A 22,757-nucleotide genomic window follows, 5' to 3' on the forward strand; every position below is an offset into this window, starting at 1 on the left:
ATGAGAGTGCCGCTATACTTGCGATTATTTTTCACATTTTTATGTGTAAATACTGCAGTTGGATTTCCGGAACAAGGCAAATGGGATTTGGTGTTAACAAAGGTATGTAGCGAATGTAAAGAAACAGGTCGGGAACTGTTCTTTTTACAGCCAGCTGGTTTTGCAGCTCACGGGACTATGTACATTGGAAAACAGGAGATCGAGATTGCTCATGGCAACGAAACTAAATGACTAATTTTCGCTTATCATTTTTAGCGCCTCACGTATATTCCTATTCCAAAATCTTTGTACGAGGGATTCAGCATTTTTCTGCAGGGTATGAAGCTTAAACGATAATTGGGATTTTAGTGTATGTTTTTTAATTTGGTAAATTGCTTTTAGTTACCTGTGACCCGGCGCAAAGTAACGCGCCAGAATTACGTGTGAACATTTCCTGGACTTTGCGGGAACTGAAATGTTGGCAGGAATACGTGAGCTACGTAAGTTTATCGATTACTGCTAGTGGTATGTGAGTCTAATGACAAATTGTTCAGTCTTATCTGCTTCAAGATGAAAGGTTTCCATCAACAAATAATGTTACCCAGCTAAAATCTAAGAATTATGTTCATCGCTGTAGCAACGATGAGCATATCGTAATCCCTGAAGTAGAATTCCCTGGTTCGAAGGAGACACATACGTCACCGTCCCGGAGAAATAGTGGACCGGTAAATACTCTAGACTTTCTATAATAATGTGTCAGATTGTATACATAATCAAAAACGCGTGATCTACATTTTAGCTAAACAATGACCAACGACCGGTTTTTACAGTTAGCAAAGATGGACTGTACATTTTTACAATTCTTATCGAGCCAGCAGATAAGGAAGCGGTTCGAGCGACTGAAGACCTGGACGCTTTGGGTGATTACACGGCAAGTGTACACTTGCAAATTAAGCGGCCTAGTGGCTATCTCTCAGCCGTTGATTGGCCTCTACTTCCGGTGCGTATGGCTCTTGACGTACGTTTGGATCCTATTCTTACGATTTATCTTTCTTTGCAGTTCTATGGAGCCATGTGTTTGGTGTACGTTTTGCTCGGAATCGTTTGGTTGACCGTCTCTTTTCTGCAATGGAGAGATTTATTGCGCATTCAATTTTGGATTGGTGGTGTAATCTTGCTTGGAATGTTGGAAAAGGCTATGTTTTACGGCGAATATCAAAGCATTAATTCCACTGGAGTGTCAGTGAAAGGAATGGTGCTGTTGGCTGAATGGGTATCTTGTGGAAAAAGGACATTGGCACGCATGCTTGTGATCATCGTTTCGCTTGGCTTCGGAATCGTGAAGTAAGTATTTCTATAGAGGTTGAATATGCATGTTTAACGTTACCGCTATTCATTGCATATGTTTTTTTATAGACCACGCCTGGGTCCTATGTTGCATCGAGTGGTTGGAACAGGTGTGCTTTATTTAGTTCTGGCCTGCGTAGAAAGTTTCCTACGGATCATGCATACTAAGAACGACCCTAGCAATCAAATACTGGTTGCCAGTATACCACTAGCAGTTCTTGATTCTGCAATTTGCTGGTGGATTTTTACTTCCCTTGTTCAGACTACGCGAACATTAAGACTGCGAAGGTGAGTCAATCTATTCTACTTACCTCCAGTATATTTGTCATAAGCTTTTTCTTTCAATAGAAACATGGTGAAACTGTCCTTGTACCGACATTTTACCAACACCCTTATATTTGCTGTGCTAGCGTCAGTGGTATTCATGTTGTATTCGATAAAAGTACACCGTTTCGCCGAATGTCTGACTGACTGGAAGGAACTCTGGGTGGATGATGCATTTTGGCACGTTCTTTTCTCAACTCTTTTGCTTGTGATCATGATTCTATGGCGGCCAACTAACAACAATCAACGATACGCGTTCACTCCTCTGCTTGATAACCCAGAAGATGAAGATGACGGTAAGGTCTTTGTACAATTTGTGTTGGTAGATAGAAACGCGCGCGACTTTTACCATTTGAATTCTTACAGAAGAGGAAGATCAGTTTGTATCAGATGCATATGGAGTAAAAATGCGTGGTGCCAGAAGCAACTCACCCAAACCGAACGCCAAGAGCCCCACCACCGACGAGGAGAACCTGCGATGGGTCGAGGATAACATACCAGCAGCGATTGCGGACGCAGCCCTTCCAGTTTTGGATTCGGACGAAGAAATTATCAATACCAAGTTTGAAGTCTCCAAAATGCAGTAGAACTCTACAAGCTATTATTGCACCTTAATTCCTACGTTAAATAGTAAATAGTCAAATAAGCTTGCCAGGTAATTCCTGCGTCTCCGTCGGTAGTTCATACTGATTTCGTAACAAATTGCTCTCGTTCTGAATAAAAATAAGAAATCAAGGTTGCGGCCTTTTTGCGTGTCAGGAGCCCACGTTCCTGGCACATGTCCACGTTTATAAAAAGGTGAAGTTAATTAAAAGTGATACCATTTCGAACGGCACTAGTCAAACGATACATTTACACACATCTGTAGTGAATGGATATGAGCAACACGCGGAAGTACCGTTCAAAGAATAGATTTTCTTTCGCTGGAACCATAGCCAAGAGGTTGTGGTGACGAAGACAGGTTTTATTATTCATGTGATTTGCTTCCTTTTAGTTTATTCTCTAATTACCAAGGAACACGTTTTTCTTTCCGAAGTAAGGCGACATTATCAACTGATGTGGTGAGGAAGCGAAACTATTTTAAAGATAACAGAACAGTCTTTATAAAAACTAGATTCATGATTTTGTTAGGAAATTATGCTTCATAACTTATGACTCTTGCTTTTACACCAACGTTAATAAGTAACGTGGATGTCTTTTTGGACCAGTAGATTATGGAAAATTAAGGTACAATAGAATATGTCCTTTATCGGAAAGTAAACAGCCCGACGTACTTCGGTGACGAACGCGGGATAGGATCGAAATTTGAAATGAAATAAAATAGTCCAATACATACATCTCTTATTTAACTAGTGTGTTTAAATGTTCTCAATTTAAAACATGTTTAAAAAAATATGAATTTCCTACGTGTTGATGTAGCAAACATAAATTTAGTCACGTGTGCAGTTCTTTAGCGAAGACATCAACCTCGTCTCTATAATCAGTTCCAAAACGATTGCAAATGGATATTATATTTCATTAACAATACAAGCTTTATGTAGTAAATTGTAATCCGCAAGAAGTTCTGCTGAAACTTTGACACTTGGAATTAATACTATTTACAATGTGAATGAAGTATTAATGCACCACGTTCCGGGCACGAATTGTTATGCTAGTAGTAGCACTGTCATCGTGGCTACAATCATAATATTGATCGGGTCATGAAGATGTTTAGAACAATTCAAAACTACAGTCAAGGAGAAGAGAGTAAATTTCATAATAAATAAATTTACTGAACCAATTATCGGTTCGGTTTAATCCATACCCTGTTTAGTATCCAACTCCTTTCGGAAAACGTTATGAGGCCACAGATCAAGCCGAGACTCGGACGTCGTTGGCTCATCACGCTTCGACTGGTCCATGCTTTCCTTACTCTCGCTGGCTAGTGTATCCAAATGTCCCAGAAATGCGAAACACTTAGAAGGTAAAGTAAACAAGATAGAAGGAGAGATAGAAAGTTATACGCGCTTGAGGGGTTGCCTTTTTAGGGCTTCCTTGGTTCAACATACTTTTAGTTTCATTTCGCCGTTTTTAAAATGCTTCGGTTGAACTCTGAACTCGAGTCTCAGAATAGTCCTTTCCAGTCGAAGGCGTTGGTCCACGGTCATATAGTATGTTTGCAGCATATCGCTCGCTGCCCGTTCGTCGTTTACATACCAGCTGAGTATTGTGGCCGGTTTGGAACGACCGGAAGAACAGTTCACCCGAACCTCGTCTCCTACATGATACCATGGCTTGGCACCGGTAATGGTTGGCCCTGCGTCGGGAAGTGCTGGCAAGAAGTGAACAAATGAATACAGTTCCTTATCTTAGTCACCTTAAATGAAGCAGTCCTACCGATAACCTTCATATTTCCAACACCGGAAACAGTCAGGAATGCAGGAGCTTCTGCAGAAACTTCACACTTGTATTTTCCTGCCGAAGCCAGCGTTACATTTCTCAAAAGAACCTGATTTTTCTCCGAGCTTTGAAGCTGTGTTGTTACGGAAGGAAATTACTCTCACTCTGAATGAAATCATAGAATTACATCACTTACATCGATTGTTACATCCGGCAGGAGGAACATTTGTTTCGAAGGTTTATTCCGTGGAAGGTAGCGAAAAAATTCGTGTCCATCCTTGTACCATTTGACTGCGTAAAGTTCCGTATTATTCATATCGAATTGACACTCCAGAAGTGCGTCGCTGTTAACAACCACCTGCCACGGAATCCGAAGTTCGGTAAGCACGAGAGTAAAACATAGTTCTGGGGATAAAATTAATGGTTTGTGGTTTTATGATGGTTTTATCGAACTGTTTCCTTAACGTAAGCAAACTACCTTTCACTCCACAAATCAATAAAACTGTCAGAGTAAAGTTTACACATTTCATTTTGTTTCTAACCACTGGTAACCGTTTTCGAACTTGACCCGTCGTTTGTTAAAATAGCAGCTGCAAATACTTTCGGATAACAATAGTTTTTCTCCACTAAATCCACTAGAGTCATGCTTATTTCGAGGACAACAAAAACAAAGCTCTGGGCAGTAAGCTGGACGCAGTTCAACTGGATGGCTGAACAACAGTTAAGCGGTTTGTACCTACATTTCTACAAGCACATGGCTTCGCTGTTCAAATGGGACGTTTCGTCCATTTTGCCTCTTCATTTCCTCTTTCGTTACGTGTGGACGTGCTGCTATATGACCGATGATCAAGTTACACGTTAGCTGGTCCTTATTAAGACACAAATACAATGGAAACCGGGTATTTTTCGTAGTTCATGTACTGAGAACAATGAATGCGGATAATGTGATATTGTGCAACATGGGGCTTATTATGGAAAAACGACAGTCATTGTATTCATTAAAATTTATTAGTTTTTCAGTACCATTTTATAACAAATTCTGTAAGAAAATGATTTTATATCGTTTTACAACGGTAGAAAATCTACGAGCGTGTCGAGTCATTACACGGATATTATTCTGGAGAATTTATGATATTGTTTTCGAATATTAAAATGATTCATTCGCGTTATCGTAAGTAGTTTGATATGGTTTTCAAAACCAGTTCGGTGCCCACAAATTCGGTGTGTCGGAGGAAAGAGGTTTCTACTGTTAAGTTTTCTCTTGTGTCGATTCATGCTTTCCTTATCCATTATGCTCATAAATATATTTGGCATTACGATCGTAGGCGATCCAATGGCATTGCGTAATCTTTTGTTATGGCGTTGGTTCGGCCAACCTTCGCTAAATCAGTCCACAAATCTTACACACGTTACAACCTGTATATAGTAGCTTAAAAAGAACATGATTCTGCAGCTTCGAACCACGGTTTCGAGGAGTTGGGAAGGGGTGTACATTTTTATACCTATATGATATTTTCTTCTTTTTGAGGTTTACAAGATATGTCCATATGTACAAAAAGTGCTATCCGGCAAAGAAAAACAGGATTTTTTTGCTTCGAGACTGCGCGGTAGGTACTATTGTGTGACATGTAATTATGTTTTATTCACTACAGTAACAATTTTTTTTTTTGTTGCTAGAGGTCTATAAGGAACTGCTCAAACTTCATTTAAGACCCTTTGCATTGGGTCGGCTGAAATCGACCAAATGAGAATCTTCCTGTATTCCCGGTTTCTTTAAAAGACTGTTGTGATATGAAAACGAAATGCGAGTGCATTTGTGCAGTATTCATGTCGGCCCCGGCTGCCCTTTGAGTTTTGGTGGACCTTAAGTACAACACAGTTACCGAGACAGGACCGAGATAGCAGCTATGTGGAGCAAAGGGCTGAGTAAAACCATCAACAACAGACTTATACGGATTGAAAACACTGGTGTGCTTTCGTTTTCAGCTAAAACAAAAAAAAAATAAAGATATTTATAAAAGATTCATGACAGCCGAAGATAGGATTGATCGTTTAACATACCGTGAACTCGATCAGCACGAGTTGTGGACGAGAGTCCTGATTTGCGGGATTCCAGGATAGGAGCCTTTTGAGGTTTGTCACTCTCTACGCTTTCCTCGTTGCTCTTCCAGTACACGTTCTCGATGGTGGCGAGACACTGAACATAGAAACAATGAAAAAAGACGGATGCTTTCAGAACAACTCGTAATAATCAATGCATTATGCCCGAACCTTCAGCTTCATATCGCCATGACGGAAGTGTTTAGGTTTGACGCGGAACTCGAGCCCCAGAATGGACGTCTCCAGGTGATCCGTGGTAAAGGACACTATAGTCGGATACTGGCGGACGTAGGTATGATCGGCCAGTTCACTGTTGATGTACCACGTAAGCTGAGCGGCCGGTTTCGCCCTGCCGGATGTACAGTTGACGCGCACATGTTCCCCGAGCTGGTACCGAGGCTTGCCTCCGGATATCACCGGATCCTCCTCTGGAAGGGCTGACACAGGAAACAGGAGTAGTCACTATGTGTCTAGGAATTGAGCAACCCTTTTTGCACTCACCAGCTACTATCATATCCGCGTCGTGGGCTACCGTTTGGAAGGACGGCGCCTCAGCCGATACCTCGCACCGGTATTTTCCACCAGCGGCACGTTTGATGGATTCTAGTGTCACTTGGCTGTCGGTGGAGTCGTGTGCCTGTGGGGGGTTAGGATAAACGGTCCAAAAATTACAATGGGAAACCGGTAAGATGGCCATGCTTTTCTCGTCACACGTACATTCACGATGAGACCATGCAGCGGGAAGATTTGTGTGGGCGGATCGTCCCGGGGGACGAAACGGTAGAATTCGTGGCCGTCCTTGTACCACTTGACGGCGTACAGTGCCTCGCCCTCCATATCATAAAGGCACTCGAGGCGCACGGACAGATCTTTTACGGCGTATTTTGGGACTCTCATCTCCGTGATCTTTACGGCTTGGGAAAGGTCTGGAAGAAAACAAACAGCGATGATGCGATGGAAGTAGCGCGCATGTGTGAGAACAGGGAAATTTGAAGAGACCGATCGCCACAGCTTCACCAAAGGCTTATCACTTGTGGCCAGAACTCATACCGAAAGGCACATGGTCACGACGCACCAAAACTCAGCAGCGTAGTTTGAGCAGTAAAATTTGCTCCATTTCTGTGCCATAAAATTTTGAATAGGTGATGACTCATTTTAAAACTGGGCGTTACCAAAATGTGCTACACATGTGTTGTATTCAATACGACATAATTTGTCTCAAGATCATAATCGTGTTTGCATGATATGCTTCAACCAAGGATGAAGTTTGTTAGCAAATTTTCATACGGGAAGAATTAAAACATTATCCCCAAATCGCGGTTTCTTTTTCAGAAGGATAGTAAATTAGATAATGACATGATTATCGCTCTCACCTTGAGTGAACAAAAGTACCAGCGGAATCAACAGAATCAACATTTCATACTTCCTGCGGCTGGCAGAGGCGCACCAGACCATTTGAAAGGGAATCCAACCGGTTGATGGACACTAAACGCTGCACACCCACACACTCGGTGACTAATATACACAAACACTTCCACACTGGATTTTCTGATATCTGGGCACCATTATCACATTATCCTTCGCAGATCCACTCGTGGTCTCTGGGAAAGGTGATGATGATCCATAGTGGAATTTCTGTTTTTCTTCTCAGAAGGATTGCTTACGCCGGCCGATGTGGCGCAGGATCATTCCCTCAGCAGTTGATAAGATTTATGTACAATCCCTTGCACTTGATAATCTACCACCGGGACGCACTAGTCAAATTTTCATCGTTTCACTTTTCATATTTTGTAGGCATAATTTTTGATACACGCTTTGGCACTTTCTTCTTATCTCACTAAACAGGATAAGTATGCTGTATCTGGTATCGGTGTGGTGACGATACCTGCATGTTTTTCGGGTGTTTCTTTTTAAACTTTGCTTGTTAACGAACGGCACTTTAGGTAATTCCAGGTCATGCAGACAGGTTGTTTTAAAAGTCGTTACAATATTCTGCGTTCGCCACCTCGCAAGAAATGACGCAAGACGCCTGGCCCTGAAGGAAGGCCGCAACAACACGCGAGAACTTGCTGGATCGCCGCGCACCGTCTGAAAACACGTACGCTCGCCTCCGATGCCGATTGAAAACTGACGCACTTCGGGCTGGAAGTGAGCATAGTTCTCGTGTTCTCGCTCCCGTTCTCGCCCTTTCGTTGTGCCGTCGTGTTGGACTGCACGGACTCCCACACACGTACGCACGAGAGGCAAAGCCTGCCAGCCTGCCTGCCCTTCCGGCGGAAGGGTACAGGATGCATGGATTGCACAGGAGCGGAAAGGCACCCCAAGTGAACAATAGGGTAAACGCAAGGGTTCGTTGGATGGTTGCAAAATTTCAGTTCAGTTTTCGAACAAATTGTTAGTCACAATTTCAGAGTCCGTGTTGAGATGTACTGAGATGATTTAACATGTCAAGTTGGAAGTAAAACTATTTACATTTTCTAGATATATTTAAATGTTTCCGTGTGCGGTATGTTTTTTTTTTGTAGAATGTAAATTTTTCCGTTAACTTTGAACCAGTTGACTTTGTGGTCTTCAGTTTGTTATGCTCTACAATTTACAATAATTTGCTCCTTTGACGGATTAAATAGTTTGCGGTTAGTTTGTGTGTTGATTTCGATTGAAATTCGATCATTCCGTGTCCTTGCTCCGTTTAGACCCGAAGAGTATCTCAACTGTACATGCTCGCGTCACACAAGAGACCCTTCGCTCGACGTATATATTTTCCCAGCCCTTTGCGATGAAAGGAAGTGTCAATTTTCCCGCTTCCAAAGATTCGGGTTGTTTCGAACATCACAACAGTGGGCGAATTTATTTGTTCTTTCCGTCGTCGAACTTGCTGCCGATGTATGTATTCCGGTGGAGCATGCGTCACAGACAGGACACGGGCACGCGAGAGGAAGCCAAAGACATGATTCTCCGTGTGTGCTTGCAGTGCAGGGACGCCCCTGGTGGCCAGTGTTGGCACCCAGGCGAAGACAATTTGAACCGAAAACTCGAAGAACTGCTTCGAGCATAACGAACGTTCCTGCGATTCGTCCGCAAACATTGTGGCATGTACGGCCGAAAGATGTGGTCGGAAGGCATTGGAAGGGAATAATTTACTGTTCATCTACTCTGCCCTCCACCACGACAGACTATCCCCCGGCGCGCGTTTTCACCAGCGGAATTGCGCCCGACTATGGCGTTTGTACGGCGGGTGGTTGTTTCTTGAACGCTTCCACCGCCAACGTAGGGGTCCTTCTCGCGTATGAGAAGCGCAAATAATCGATTAGGCACGCATTATGTGACCATGCTTTGAGGGCGAATCCATACGACAAGCCGACGAACAAGGGAATTGTAGGAATGAGGGGAGAATCTATTTTTAAAATAACACTCATATGATGTCATCGACCCTCAGGGAGGACAAAATTCGGCGTCCGGATGGTTTGTCATCGCTTGGTGGGGGCGTGTTATTAATTTGGACCTTGATCGATTTTTCCCGCAAATCCACCAACCACCATGCCATCAGCTGACGGATCAGCTACTGTCCAACTGTTTGTAAACCCGGTTTTCGATTGACATTTTGTGGACGCACGTTGTAATGCTGATCGTCGTTTGCGTCGATTGCCGTTCAAACATCAAGCGATGCCAATGCAGTATGGCTATGACCACTTGCTCGAGGGCCCTAACGCTGACGTTCGCAATCGTAAAATACAATGCAAAGTGCGGCATTACCGTTAAAAGGACGTGTACTCAGCGTGGAGTGTTTTTGCAATTAATTATTCACGTCTTCGTGTTCAAAGCGGCCGATTTGCAATTCGTTATGTTTTGCGTCGTTTGCGTCGAGTGTGCCGGCGAGGTGGCGGGGGGTCCCACGCCCCTTCGGCATATCAACAACAACAACAACATAAGCAGCGGGTGGCGTGCGAGGTGCATGTCTGCAAGGCGGGGCCACACATTCACCATGTCAAGGAAGTTAATGCAAACAATTGGCAAGCGACGTGTAAACAGGAATATTTTCAATTACCCAGCCCGGCCCGACCCGCACCCCACCGCCCCTTCCCATCCTCAATCCGGCCTATGAAAAAGTTATTTATGGCCGATTCTTAACCAGGACCGATTTGGAGACCGATCGGTAAATCAATACATCCTCGAGGATGAGGCGCGCGCTCATGAAATACCTCGGGCGGAATGGGTTGGTCGTGCCTTGCGGTCGTTCGCGTTCTGTTCGCTATATTTTCTAGGTTTTCGAGGATCTGCAAACCGTTTCATTGGCATTATTCCTGCTGTTTCCTGCTACCACCGCGAGCAGTGGAGCGTAAAAAGCGGGGGAATCGGTACTTGTGACTAATCGCGCCAAGAACCTCGAAAACAAAGTAAAGTTTTTGAATTGCTTCCTACTAAGGACCTTAAAGTGGGGTTTTTCGGAACCAACCGGCTGCGAGAGGCTCAGCAGCGACGACCAACCTTGGTGCCTTGGTGGCAATGAATACGAACCCGGAGCGACTGCAACAGCCACGCATTTGCGGGACGGATTCCATGGAAAGGCGGCTTGGCGCGCCGTCAATCGAACCTGATTAGCGATTGTGGCGTAATAATAAGCGCTCGAGGCTGCAGAATCGGTCATCTCCGCCGGAGGATGGCAATTGGTTCGAAAAGCGCAAACATCAATTAATCACTGAAGCGCTCGCTGACAGGTCCGCGCTGGTGCCTGGTTTCACTTTCTTTCTTAAAATCGAACACTGCAGAGCACGACGAATGTTTTACCCTTTTCTTGTGTCGCGGGTGTAAGTGAGCTGTTTTTTAAATTTACTTGAGAGATAAAAAAAAAGACATCTGCTACGCGTTAAGTGGCTTTGCGTTGGGTGGCGATGCAGCGTTCGGGAAGTTGTGGGAGTAAGAGCCATTTTGTCACTTGTTTGTTCCCATGGCTATTCCCATGTATGGTGGATGCATCTTGAGTTTCATCACATCGGGAAAAAAAACCTACTAAGCACGAGGGAACAAATTGTCTCGAGCATCACGCGTCCCGTTCGTCGCGTCGGTGAGGAGTGAGCTCGAGAGCTCAATAATCAATGATGATTGAGTGGGACACCGTCAGTTGGCAAACGTTCAGCTAACCCGCGGCCAACCAACTAATTGATCAAAGTTGTCTTCGAATGTAAAGGTTACTTTCTCGGAAGCTGGACAAAACCGTTTCTGGCGTAGCTGATCATAGTTTGGCTGTGCTCCGTTTTTCAGCTCAAGCACATGCACTTAAGCAGTAAGAAACCAAAAAACAACCCTTGTAAAAGACGAAGCCGGCCAAAGACATTACGTTTTATGAAGTGTCTCATACTTATTGCATCGGTCGGCGTAAATGGGAGTGCGTCAGAGAAATGCATTAGTGTTATGGTGTGAATGATCGAGTTTAATGGGTTTCTTCATTTTCCCCGCTTTCTCTTTCTCTTTCTCTGTATTTTTCTCGCTTCATGGCAAGCACTTTGGAAGGATGTGTAAAACATAGGTTTTTTCGCGGTCCATCTTCCACCGAAAATACCGAAAAATACATGCGATGATGTTATAGATATTGAAGGGCGAAATAAAATATTGAACACAAAAGTCGCATCAACCGAGCATAGGCAAAGTACAATGGGAGAAAACTCACAATCAACCGATCGGAGCGAGGACCGGAAGATTAAACCGGGCGATTTGAGCGATTAATGTTTCAACACGTGATGCTTTCGCGAAACATGATCAACAACAAGAATTAAGAGAAAACACTCATCTAGCTCAAAACTGCTGCGGCTACCGAAAACTCTCAAGGTTTTTATCACCGAACGCTTGTCGCCAATGTAGCGCGGAGCGGATTCTAATTGAAAACATATGGCGGAACGCGTTCGGGAGGAAGAAGCGACCCTTCTGGTGCCATGCTCCGTCCACATGACGCACGTTTCAGACGCAGCGAAGTTCCGAAATTTTCATGGACACATTGACGATCACTCACAATGCTTGCGACTGACTCTTTCCGGTCACAAGGGCGCTGAGGGCGGACGGAGCGGGTAAGGGTCCCGGGTATCGGGTTTCATAAATTCAAACTAACCATTTTGTATCACTTTTTGGGAAACACTTTCCCAATTGCGACCCCGGGCCGGAACGCGTATCGATTGGGTGCACCCGGAGGAGTGAGCTAAAAGGGGTTTGCGGTAAAACGGGAGCGATATACCAAGAAGCACTCGGAGACGACGATTGTTGTGTCTGTGGACTTGGCCCGCTTCTTGGCCCGCTTCGTGGATTTGGCCGGTCGCTTGTGGAGCAGGGTGTCATTAATCACAGCAGGGTGCGTGCGTGCGTGATTTACGGCACCCGGAACGACGCAGTGGGTGCGCTGTAAACAGCATTCAACATACAAATATGCTTGGCGTAAACACGGAAGAAACAGCAATTAAAAGGGAAAGAAACAAGAAACACACCAAACAATTTCTTCGGCAGTTCGTTGCAGTTGCAACGTTCGGGATTTGCCGATGCCCCGGGCGATACCTACAGTTGGCCGTCTTTTTGACTTCGAAACGGGCAGTTTATCTAGCGTGCAACGAACCCCCGACTGTCCGGCACAATCGAACTCGAATCCCTCGAACAACAAATATTCTATCAATTTAATGGCTTCCTTCTCTCGAAAGGTGGTGGTGGCTCGAAGCGAAAACCTCACTTCGAACGAATATAGGTTAACTTGGGAACGTTCGAGGTGTCTGGTTAATTTTTTGCTTCTCCCTCTGCTGCGGAAAGCATAATCCCCGACCCCTACTACCGGCTTCATGTGTGTCCAGTAAGTCCAGTGTGTCCACATCAAGGCCGAGTCGGTCTCCCGACCTGGGGTGAAAAGTGCAAGTCAACTGCAACGCTGGCAAAGCGAGGGGTCCTGCGTATCCTGCTGGTGGTGGTGGACCATATGACTCACCCACTGCTTTCGGAGGAAGCCCATTTATCGCACGGAGGAGGGTTGCATTTTTCGATTACTCACCTTGTTTGGCGCTTGAAGGTGAAGTGAGAACAGCTGCCATTAGAGAGAACACAAACATTGGGTAGATGGGTTTTCGGGGAAGCCACACGCACAAAAACAAATGTCCCTTTAAACCCCCCTAAACGGTGAAGCTAATGGTCACCGGTCAGGTCAGAACCCCGACTCACGTTGTGCATGAGGTGCATTTATTTGGAAGCAGCAAACGTTGACAAGGGTAAGAAGTGCTGTGGCTCGCGATGATGATTCACGTGCGTTAATAATTCTCGTTTTTATTAAGTTATCTACGCCACAATAAAAGAAAACCCAAAACAATAACCGGCCATCCCGAGAAACGAAAGGACCGTCCGGACAAGCGGACAATATTGCATTAGACGCCGGCGTTTGCAGGAGCAAATGATGCAGACCCAAATGCGGAAAAGGGAGTCCGGGGTCGGAGGGTGAGGGGCGCACGTACGTTAGGGTAAAAAAACGCTCGTCTTGTACACATCCCGTGACCGCAAAAGCAAAAGGACACCACTTCAGACGAAACAAAAGCGCACAGCCCCGAGTGTCCTTCTTTTGTCTCCGGTCACGTACATCAGCAATGCACTAACTAGGTGAAAAAGAGTTGTCTCCATCAGAATTACGTGACGAGCTGGTGGTGCCACGTCTTTCATTGTTTCATTACCGAGCGGGCCAACGATCCTCCCCGTTCCTGGGCCATCGTTTCCTCTGCGTTACACGTTGGCGAAGCTAGTAACACCCGAGCTCGAGACACCATACGATTGGATAGCCAGAAGTTCATATCCGCACATCGGAATGGGACGGAAATTTGTTTCTTAGGAGACATGCATTTTTCACTTAACACTCGCAGATCTCTTCGGTGCGATTAGGAACCCGCGAGAGACGTTGCGATCCAAATCTCTCAAAATTTAAAACCGCCAAAAACCGCGCCGACCGAAGGTTAGAGGCCCCGTTTAGACACATGGCTAATTGGAATCAATTTATCCCTCTGTCTTGGCTAAATTGTTTAATTGGGCTGGAGCTATGGGCGGAAATATGCGCTCGTTCGTTTCCAGTTGCCTTGTCGTGAAATTTTCGGACATTTCTGATTCCGCGTCAGAGTCCCTTTGTGCGGAATTACGCCGATGGCAGGTCGACAGGATACAGACCGCATTGCTGACTGTTTAAACTACTTGGCTTCACGATGACGGGATATTTCATGCTCAGGGCGCTTTGACAGACGAATTCTGTTTGGCCGCTGGTCATGCGGTACCTGAAGTAGATGCCGCGAAAAATGAAAAAAGGTGTGCATGGATTCGAAGGAATAACATGTTTATCTGCAGTCAGAACGCATTACGTCCCATCCGAGAGACAAGGTTCTCATAGCTTTCGATGACTTCAATTTCAATTTACGATAATGGAGAAATAATGGATTAATCAGTGATCCGTGGCATGCCGTGGCAGCCAAAGGTTCGAGTGTCGAGTGGCAACTTAAATCGACGAGCCGCAGGAAGGATGATTCCCTATCCCCTCCCCCTCGCTACCACACCACCATTCTCTTTCTCTTCCTCCATAACTCTCTCCAAAAGGCACATTTTCGAGCGCGTTACACATTATAAATCACTCGCGTCTGATCGCTTTGAAGCAATCATTTGCGCCCGCCGGTGCATATGGGTTGCAATTTTCTCCTCTTTTTTCGTTTCGACCACCGCCAGTTCCTCCCCCTCCCGCAGGCAGTGGTGTTTCATTTTTTGACTATCTCCTGCTTTTTTTCGGGTGGTAGATTTTCCCAACATTTCCATCGCCATTGCGTGCTTCGTGCGGTTCGTTGCTCGCCACGGCTTTACGCAGCGCTCGGCAAGAAAGCGCGTTCGTAGTGGCAATATATTTAATCCTTCGTTGAACTGGAAAAATCGATTCCGATGCACTTGCATTTTTTATGTGCCCTCGTCGCCCGGTCCGCTCTGTGGGTGTGCGAAAAACGGGTTCGCGTATGGATGCAGTAAACAGGCGTGCCGGAGGGGTTTAAGGAGGAATCGGGGAAGTCCACTGCGGTTTTATGCTTTCCTGCCCGAGGATTGCCAGGACCGACAGTTGGCCCCAGCACGTGGGTTGATTACAGCCCCTCGGGTGGTGGTAGTAGTGGATAATGTTTGCGGCAATGTAGATAGATAGTAAAGGTTAGTTTTAGCCGCCGGAGCGCGACGATACCGTGAACAAGCGATAAAATGAACTATTTCGGAGATGGATCATAAATTTGGTTTTTAAAGCCAATCAAGTGCATGTTACGGTCCGGTGCTTTGGGGCACCCCTAAAAAACCGAGGGCAATCTGGGAAAAGTGTGGTTGCGAGCACAAAAAACCAAACGGTTGAATAAAAATAAATAGATCAAATGGATGGATTGGCGTGTTTTTTCAGAAAGGGGAATGACGAACTGCACCTCACTCTCTGTATCCATGAGAAAACAATAAATTTTGAAGAAACGCCACCCTCGCGGCACACCTCCTTCTCGACTATGCGTGGATGTCTTAATTTACGCCTTCAATGGCAGTCTATCGATATGTTTGTGTACGTATTTTCATGCTGGACTAAGCACGTCGGTAACCACAGCAGAGATGAGTTGGGAAACATTGGAATCGTAAATGTCACGACGTCGCCCCAGATTTACCCCCGAGGCCAGCGGGAGGAGTGGCTTACTGTTCGGGCGGACATGTGATGCGATCGTTTAATTTACGATGATGAAGGATTGCATTGAACTCCGCTTGCCCGGCGCGTTATGATGCGTTATGCTATGTTGGGCCTAGGCTATCAAGCCGGCGATCGGCTTCAGCGAACACGGTGCAAGGGCGGTCATCAAACGTCGCGAAAACAACATGCTGTTGATGGGAAAGGTAACGGACGGGACGGCTAATTGATTGGTAGAACGTTTTGGTAGATCGCATTGTTAGTGGGAACGGTTCGGCTTTCCGCTGGAGCCGCAGGGAAGTGTTGTGTGTTCAAACCGACCACCAGAGGTCGTCGCCGAGTATGTATTCGTACGACGAGATGATGCTTTCTTTAAGCGCATGCGTTTTTCCCGCGAGTCGTGCCAGGAGAAAACGGACTGCTCGCTCGCTCTTCTTGGGAATATAGTGCACTTCAAACCGGATCGGAAATGTTCATCGTTATGTTTTATTTTAGTCAATTTCGATTGAACTATGCAGATAATCACTTCGAACTGCGAAAGACTTGTGACACAAATTACACAGATCTCCAAAGTTACCATTGTCATGTATGAAGAAGGCAAAGCATGGAATGCTGCGTTAAAATAACTTATGGTGGAGAAGCTGGCTCGGTAGTTTAAACCGTGATGCACTCGTGCAGTAATGTCGAGCGTTTGACGACGACGACGACGAATGGTGGACGCGATGGAGCAACCTCGGGTTGAGCCTCGCGTTAGTCGTTAGTTACCACGCGTTGGGGCAAAAGGTACACACGTGCGGCCGGTTGTGGGATTTGTCCGCCGTTCCTTAGGCCAAACAGAGTTTGATGGTGTGTGGTGGGGTGGCTTGAGTGGTGCTGGTGTACGTGTGTGTGTTTGTATAAAAGGAAAACACCGCAATGATCCTCATTGAACAAGGAAAATAGCTAGCTGATGCCCGATCGTTCATGATGGTTCGTGGAAAACACTAAACAAGAGCAAAGTTGTACCGTGATGAGCCAGGATAGACAAAGCTCGTCCTCCCTCTCTCTCTCTCTCTCTCTCTCGTTCGCTTGATGGACAGCAAGCGACGTGCGGGGTGATTCGAAGTGAGGTGCTTTTTGACGCTGATGATTGGTGATTGCATGAATTATTTCCGTTAAATTAAGTGTATATACACTAGCGCCCGGTGCCAGTGTGCAAGTGATAGTCAATAATCGATGAATGAAAGTGCATCGTTATGTGGTAGCAGATACCTGCAGACAGCGTGCAGCGTGCAAGAGTGCACCCAGAGAACGTGAAGGACGCACCGCAAGGGGCAGCGAGTGAGGGGCAAGATCAATTAAAAAATGATAGCGTGGGCTTCTGCTATGTGGAATATCGCCGATGAAACGATATGAGCACGTATGTGTACGCTGCAGGTTGTTGGGAAATACGAAAACAATGTACGAGATGTGGTGTTGGATAGTAATTTTGCAGTTCTTCCTGATAAAAGGTACGTAAACACATCACAAACGTCCTAGACTAACATGCACTCATTATGGGTTCAAAATATCTGTCGATGTACATCTGAGAAGTACGATATCCTTGGCGAAGTACGGTCCATTGTAGAAACAGAGTTCCAGACTTGTCTAGAACTCAACCTTCTTCTGTAGCATTCATCAGAGAAGCATCTTGCTAACTAAGGTCTGCCTGAATCGGCAGGATTAGATTCGTTTTATTTTTATTGGAGTGCTCCAGGTGGAGCATCTAGCGTTGTGCCGCAGCATGGTTTATCGATCTGGCGTAGGAATTAATTTCGTAAATTTGTTTCCCTTCTTTCCACTCTTTCCCGAAACGGTCCTGTTCCGGCGTCAGAGTTCGCTTCAGGTATCATGCTCACCGAGGTGCGGGTGCCCATGCACACCATCAAGGGCCACTCGGTGCGATTGGAGTGTCACTATAATATGGAAGGCGAAGCGCTCTACTCCGTGAAGTGGTACAAGGATGGCCGCGAATTTTATCGATATGTGCCAAGGGACGACCCGCCGGGAAGCGTTTTCCCCCAGCCGGGCATCTTTGTCGACGTGAGTAGGGAGGGAGAGGAGATAGAGCGTGGGCAGGGTTCCCGAATCCAAAGTTTTCCCTTGGTTTTTTTCTCGCAGTTGCTCAACTCGACCAGCGACCAAGTGGTGCTGGACACGATCGATCTCTCCTCAAGCGGCAAGTACCGGTGCGAAGTGTCCGCCGAGGCTCCCTCCTTCCAGACGGTCTCGGACCATGGCGAAATGCTGGTTGTGGGTGAGTAGATGCAGTGCAGGCCTGCAGGTGGGGTAGGGTAGGGTTCTCACTCGGTTCTCACCCCTTCTCTCGTAGTTCTACCGGAGGAAGATCCGTACATAACGGGCGGGAAGCCACGCTACCAGATCGGCGATGTCGTGCGAGTGAACTGCACATCTGGCCGCTCGAAGCCCGCGGTTCACTTGACGTGGTACATCAACGGCGAGGCGGCGGACGGGGCGCTGGTGAAGCAGTACGAGCCGGTCGTGTCCGGGCCGGACAAGCTGGAGACCTCCATTCTCGGGCTGGAGTTCCGTGTCAAGCTGAAACATTTCAAGCGAGGCGATATGAAGCTCAAGGTAGTACGACCAAACCGAAGCGCGGGAAGGCGTTTCGCTGCGGCGTAAAGAAAAATGTCTGGAACATGCAAATTCGCCTTTCCTCCCACCTCTTCTTGCAGTGCCTCGCCACCATCTCGACCGTGTACTGGAAGAGCAACGAGGAGAGCGTCGAGGGCGAGAAGATCCAGAAGGCACCGATGCTCGAGTCCCGGCGGGCCGTTTCGAGCGACACGCGAGCTGATCGGGTTCAAGGTAAGCCAAGACAGGCCCATCGCGGCGCATTCTTCCGCGAGGGCACCCGTGGCAGTGTCCTTTTGTTTCCGCCTCTACCTGCTTTCCGTGCTTTCCACAATTTCCCGTTTCAGCGGCGAGCAGCGATGCACTGGCGAATAAATATTCATCGGGCCTGAATTTTACATGCTGGCTGCTGGCCGGGCTCGTGCTGGCTGTGGTTGCCCTAAATGCAACTTAATGCGAGCACAGGAGTAAAGATCTCTCTCTGTCTCGCTCGCTGTCTCTGTCTCACTGTCTTCAGCAGCTAAAACCGTTTTATTATCGTTCTCTATAATACATTCCGTCCCACAACGCGGGTTGAACCGCTCGCGACCCTTTGAAGACTTCGGCATTTTTGCCTGCCGCAACAACTCCGCCAGCGCCAAACACGTGTCCATCGGAAGCCGAAGCTGACGCGAAACGCGATACCGAAAAAACGGGAGGACGGAAAAGCACACCGTTTCGCAGAGTGTCGGTGGAGAGTGGTGGGAAATTAGGTCTGTCGACCTTTGTTACGAAATAATGATGCATATCATGTCATCCCCACGGTTCGAAACCGCGGTGTCGGTGACTCATGCGACGGTTGCCGAGAGTTTCCCGAAGAAAAGTGCAGTGCGGGTTTGACGTGACTGTTTGTGCCGACGGTGGATGAGTAATCGGCTTGTTTTACTCTATGGCTATTCATAACAAATGGAAACATTCAGACGAGTGAAGAAAAAACGAATCATATCAATACGACACAATATCTCGATGTGCTTTTTCACTGTTCTCCCAAAGAAACCCCGAAACAAAAAAGCGAAGAAAGCAAAAACAAAAACATTAAACATATCACCAGTGAATATTTGAACTCAAGACACACGTTAAGAAAAGGATATGCAAAAACGAACAAAAAAAGAAAATCAAGAAAGCTTTTCGCTCCTTTTATTCGTGAATAAGTGTGTCGCAACAACCCTGATTCGATCCCTCTTTGTATAAAGTTTGTACATATTGTAAAACATGTAGACCACGTGACCGGATCAATGGTCACGTGTTGCGCAAATCGTTGCCATGTTCTTATTATAATTTTTATCAGTAACAAGGTTTTTAGATAAAACAAATCGAGAATATGATACAGTCAAATACACACATACACACACACACACACATACATGCGTGTAGCTTCGATCAAACGAACGAAGCCACGACTAGAAGACAAACACATCCTCCTCCTCCTCCCACCTCCAACCCCTGTCACCAACATAGGATCTGTCAGAAGCATCCCACACTACTTCTATTAATAATACTTATGCTATTACTACAACTACTAATACTCGACGGTACAGTACTCAAATACTCTTCTAGAAAATTGTTACTAACCTCATGTGGAGCGTATCCGAACGACGGTGTGAATGACCGTGACTGATGAATAAAAGTACTTTTATCCATGACGATAATGCTTATGTTTCAACGGCGTGATGTTGGGTACCCACTTTGAACGTTCCGAAAAAAAATCCTTGTGGGCACCAAACAGAGTAGTGATTTGTAAATGTTTGTGTGTCTCCATCAAACCTGTCCTAGAATTCGCTACAGGTGTACCCAAGAAGGAGATGGATGCCTGGTTGAGGTCTCACCATACAGTTTGCCGAAGGACTCGTCCAAATAACTCACGCACACGCACTCGCACTCGGCAGGTAAGGGGGCGTTTGTTTCAATATTTCCATTTTCATTTTCCCAACGACCCCGACCGAATCCCCGGTGATGGGGGAAAGCACACTAAAATGTTCCACTACGACAGTTCATCATTGCAGGTTCTCCCGAGAAGTACGAAAGACGGTTGATACGATTCGTCGAAGCTGTAAAGTGAATCTTACCTCTCCCCCTCTCCCACATGCACCCACACACACACACACGCACACATCTCTACCTAATTTCCCACTGCGACGCAATGTTAGTGGCGTGTGTTAATAGTGTGCGTAACGTTAGCAAATTAATAAACGTCCAATCTGATGCTGCGTGTAATTGATGCCGAACTAATGGTGCTCGGCTTCAAAAGATTCTCGAAACACCACCCGCATGCCTCATGTCGTCCACCCTACTCGTCCGGACAAACACCACCCGCACCACCTACAGCGTATACACACAATAGTACACCGACATGTCCACCGTTGGCTGGCCAGAATCCTTTGGGGTCCAGCTGGGAATTATCAATCAATTACTTTATTTGCCAAATAAATGTCAAATATCTTTCACATCGTTCTACCACCGTCACACCACGACAGGACATTCCATTTAGGGGTCTTTTCCGCTGCGAAGGGGGCCGGAACGGCGAGGGCGTTTGTCTCCGTCCGCTGGAGATGTGCGTGTGCTGCCAGAATTTGGGACGTTCTTGGAAGTAATGGCAGGCGAGAGGGGAAGTCGAAAGGCTGTCCAGCAAGGGGCGGCGAGCCACAGGACACATACGTACACGCAGCCGCACCGGGTGTCGGAATTAGAGATGGGAAAGATGATTCTTTAAAAAGATCAGGTGCGGTGCAGTTCGCTCAGTGAGATGAACTGAACGCGTGCGGTGATTCTTCCGCACGTCCCAAGAGCGATTTTTCGTCGAATGGGTTATAGATTAAACGACAAATATTGGCCTGGTCATTATAAAACCGTGAAAAATGGGATATATTGTAAGATATCTTATACATTCAGAATATTTTTTACATAAATATTCGATATTAGAATATTTATTCATGATATTTCTGGATGTGATTTTAACAACCATAATTAATATCGTTGCCCACCTAAAACAGTAATTCATTTAAAATTATAGCGGTTGATACAATAACCGCTTTTTTTTGCTATCGTTTATGTACGAACGAAAGAAAGAATGGTGTAAAGATTTGCCCCACACTTACATAGTAGGAAAGTTGATCAACCATACGAAGAATCATAACCGCACCTCTGGCGTGCGATTGAGCAGGGCTAGCCAGCTCGTTGATCAATCGAATAAACCAATACCACACCGCCGGTTGGTGGAGTACACATTCATGATCAACCGTAGAACGAATCAATATCGCACCGCTGGCGTGCGGCTATAGTCTGCACGGTAGGTGACCGCACGAGGAATCAATACCGCACGTCTGGCGTGCGGTTGAGCAGGGCTAGAGAGCACGGAGAACGATCGTCGTGCGTAGAACCAATACCACACCGCCAGCGGGTAGCGTATTGTCTTATCCATTCATGATCAACCGTAGAACGAATCAATCTCGCACCGCTGGCGTGCGGCTATAGCCGGCACGGTAGGTGACCGCACGAGGAATCAATACCGCACTTCTGGCGTGCGGTTGAGCAGGGCTGGGGAGCACGGTGAACGATCGTACGTAGAACCTATACCACACCGCCGGCGGGTGACGTATTGTCTTATCCATTCATGATCAACCGTAGAACGAATCAATATCGCACCGCTGGCGTACGGCTATAGATGGTAAGGAACCACCCCGGGGGCAAAATGATCATGCTTTCTCGTTCTGTCGGTATCAATTGTCAATTAGGCAGAACGAGAAAGCATGCTGATTTTGCCACTAGGGCATCGTCACACAGCTGGCGAGTCGTGATTTTTCCTATGTATGCATAGTCGGGACCATCGGCGTGCGGAAGAATCATTTTGGTTGATTTGAATGTGCGGTACTCGTTCGCTCAGTAGAAAGATCAGAGTGAATCATACAGTTCTGATTCAATTTGCCCATGCCTAGTCGGAATGCTGTCCGAGTGGTGTCGTGTGTTCGCACGGACGCATGCCAGGCACCCGGGGTTTTGGTTCTGGCAGGCGGAAAAAAGGCGGTAGAGTGAGACAAGGAAGAAAACCCGAAAACACAAACAAAAAACGCAAATGGAAACACAAATGGGCGAAAGGCAGCAAATAATGTCATTTTATTTATGTGGTGACTTTGTGGCAGCAGAAAGTCATACTCCAAGGTGGGATAAATATCCTGCCCGAGGACACGGCTAGGCGTGTCTGCAAAGTGCCCCGGGTCTGTCCGTCCTCTCGTGTCCCATTATGGGGCTGAAAGGCGGAAACGCGAGCAAGGGAGACGGCGAATGAGTGTCACAC

General features: G+C 46.3%; 4 protein-coding genes across 4 annotated transcripts; 2 read left to right on the forward strand and 2 right to left on the reverse strand.

The window, feature by feature from the left end:
* On the forward strand, window positions 1–2,972 carry LOC131282866 (transmembrane protein 87A). Its single transcript, XM_058312410.1, has 9 exons — window positions 1–102; window positions 256–316; window positions 382–479; window positions 534–704; window positions 779–979; window positions 1,040–1,323; window positions 1,396–1,614; window positions 1,675–1,946; window positions 2,017–2,972. The coding sequence occupies exons 1-9, from the start codon at window positions 1–3 to the stop codon at window positions 2,235–2,237; spliced, it is 1,629 nt and encodes a 542-aa protein (XP_058168393.1). The 3' UTR covers window positions 2,238–2,972.
* A 471-nt stretch (window positions 2,973–3,443) lies between these two features.
* On the reverse strand, window positions 3,444–4,345 carry LOC131282869 (uncharacterized). Its single transcript, XM_058312413.1, has 4 exons — window positions 4,226–4,345; window positions 4,027–4,162; window positions 3,699–3,961; window positions 3,444–3,605 (listed from the first exon to the last, which is right to left on the reverse strand). Exons 1-4 carry the CDS (start codon window positions 4,343–4,345, stop codon window positions 3,444–3,446), a joined length of 681 nt encoding a protein of 226 aa, XP_058168396.1.
* Window positions 4,346–5,731: 1,386 nt separating this feature from the next.
* LOC131282871 (uncharacterized) lies at window positions 5,732–9,214 on the reverse strand. The gene is made up of 7 exons (XM_058312415.1): window positions 9,190–9,214; window positions 6,847–7,172; window positions 6,631–6,766; window positions 6,301–6,566; window positions 6,091–6,226; window positions 5,913–6,015; window positions 5,732–5,810 (listed from the first exon to the last, which is right to left on the reverse strand). The coding sequence occupies exons 1-7, from the start codon at window positions 9,212–9,214 to the stop codon at window positions 5,732–5,734; spliced, it is 1,071 nt and encodes a 356-aa protein (XP_058168398.1).
* A 7,981-nt stretch (window positions 9,215–17,195) lies between these two features.
* LOC131282874 (uncharacterized) lies at window positions 17,196–18,881 on the forward strand. The gene is made up of 6 exons (XM_058312417.1): window positions 17,196–17,304; window positions 17,667–17,875; window positions 17,954–18,089; window positions 18,165–18,427; window positions 18,529–18,661; window positions 18,775–18,881. The coding sequence occupies exons 1-6, from the start codon at window positions 17,196–17,198 to the stop codon at window positions 18,879–18,881; spliced, it is 957 nt and encodes a 318-aa protein (XP_058168400.1).
* Window positions 18,882–22,757: the final 3,876 nt, after the last annotated feature.

The sequence above is a fragment of the Anopheles ziemanni genome, chromosome 2 (genome assembly GCF_943734765.1).
Source record: "Anopheles ziemanni chromosome 2, idAnoZiCoDA_A2_x.2, whole genome shotgun sequence".
NCBI classification, from domain to species: Eukaryota; Metazoa; Arthropoda; class Insecta; order Diptera; family Culicidae; genus Anopheles; species Anopheles ziemanni.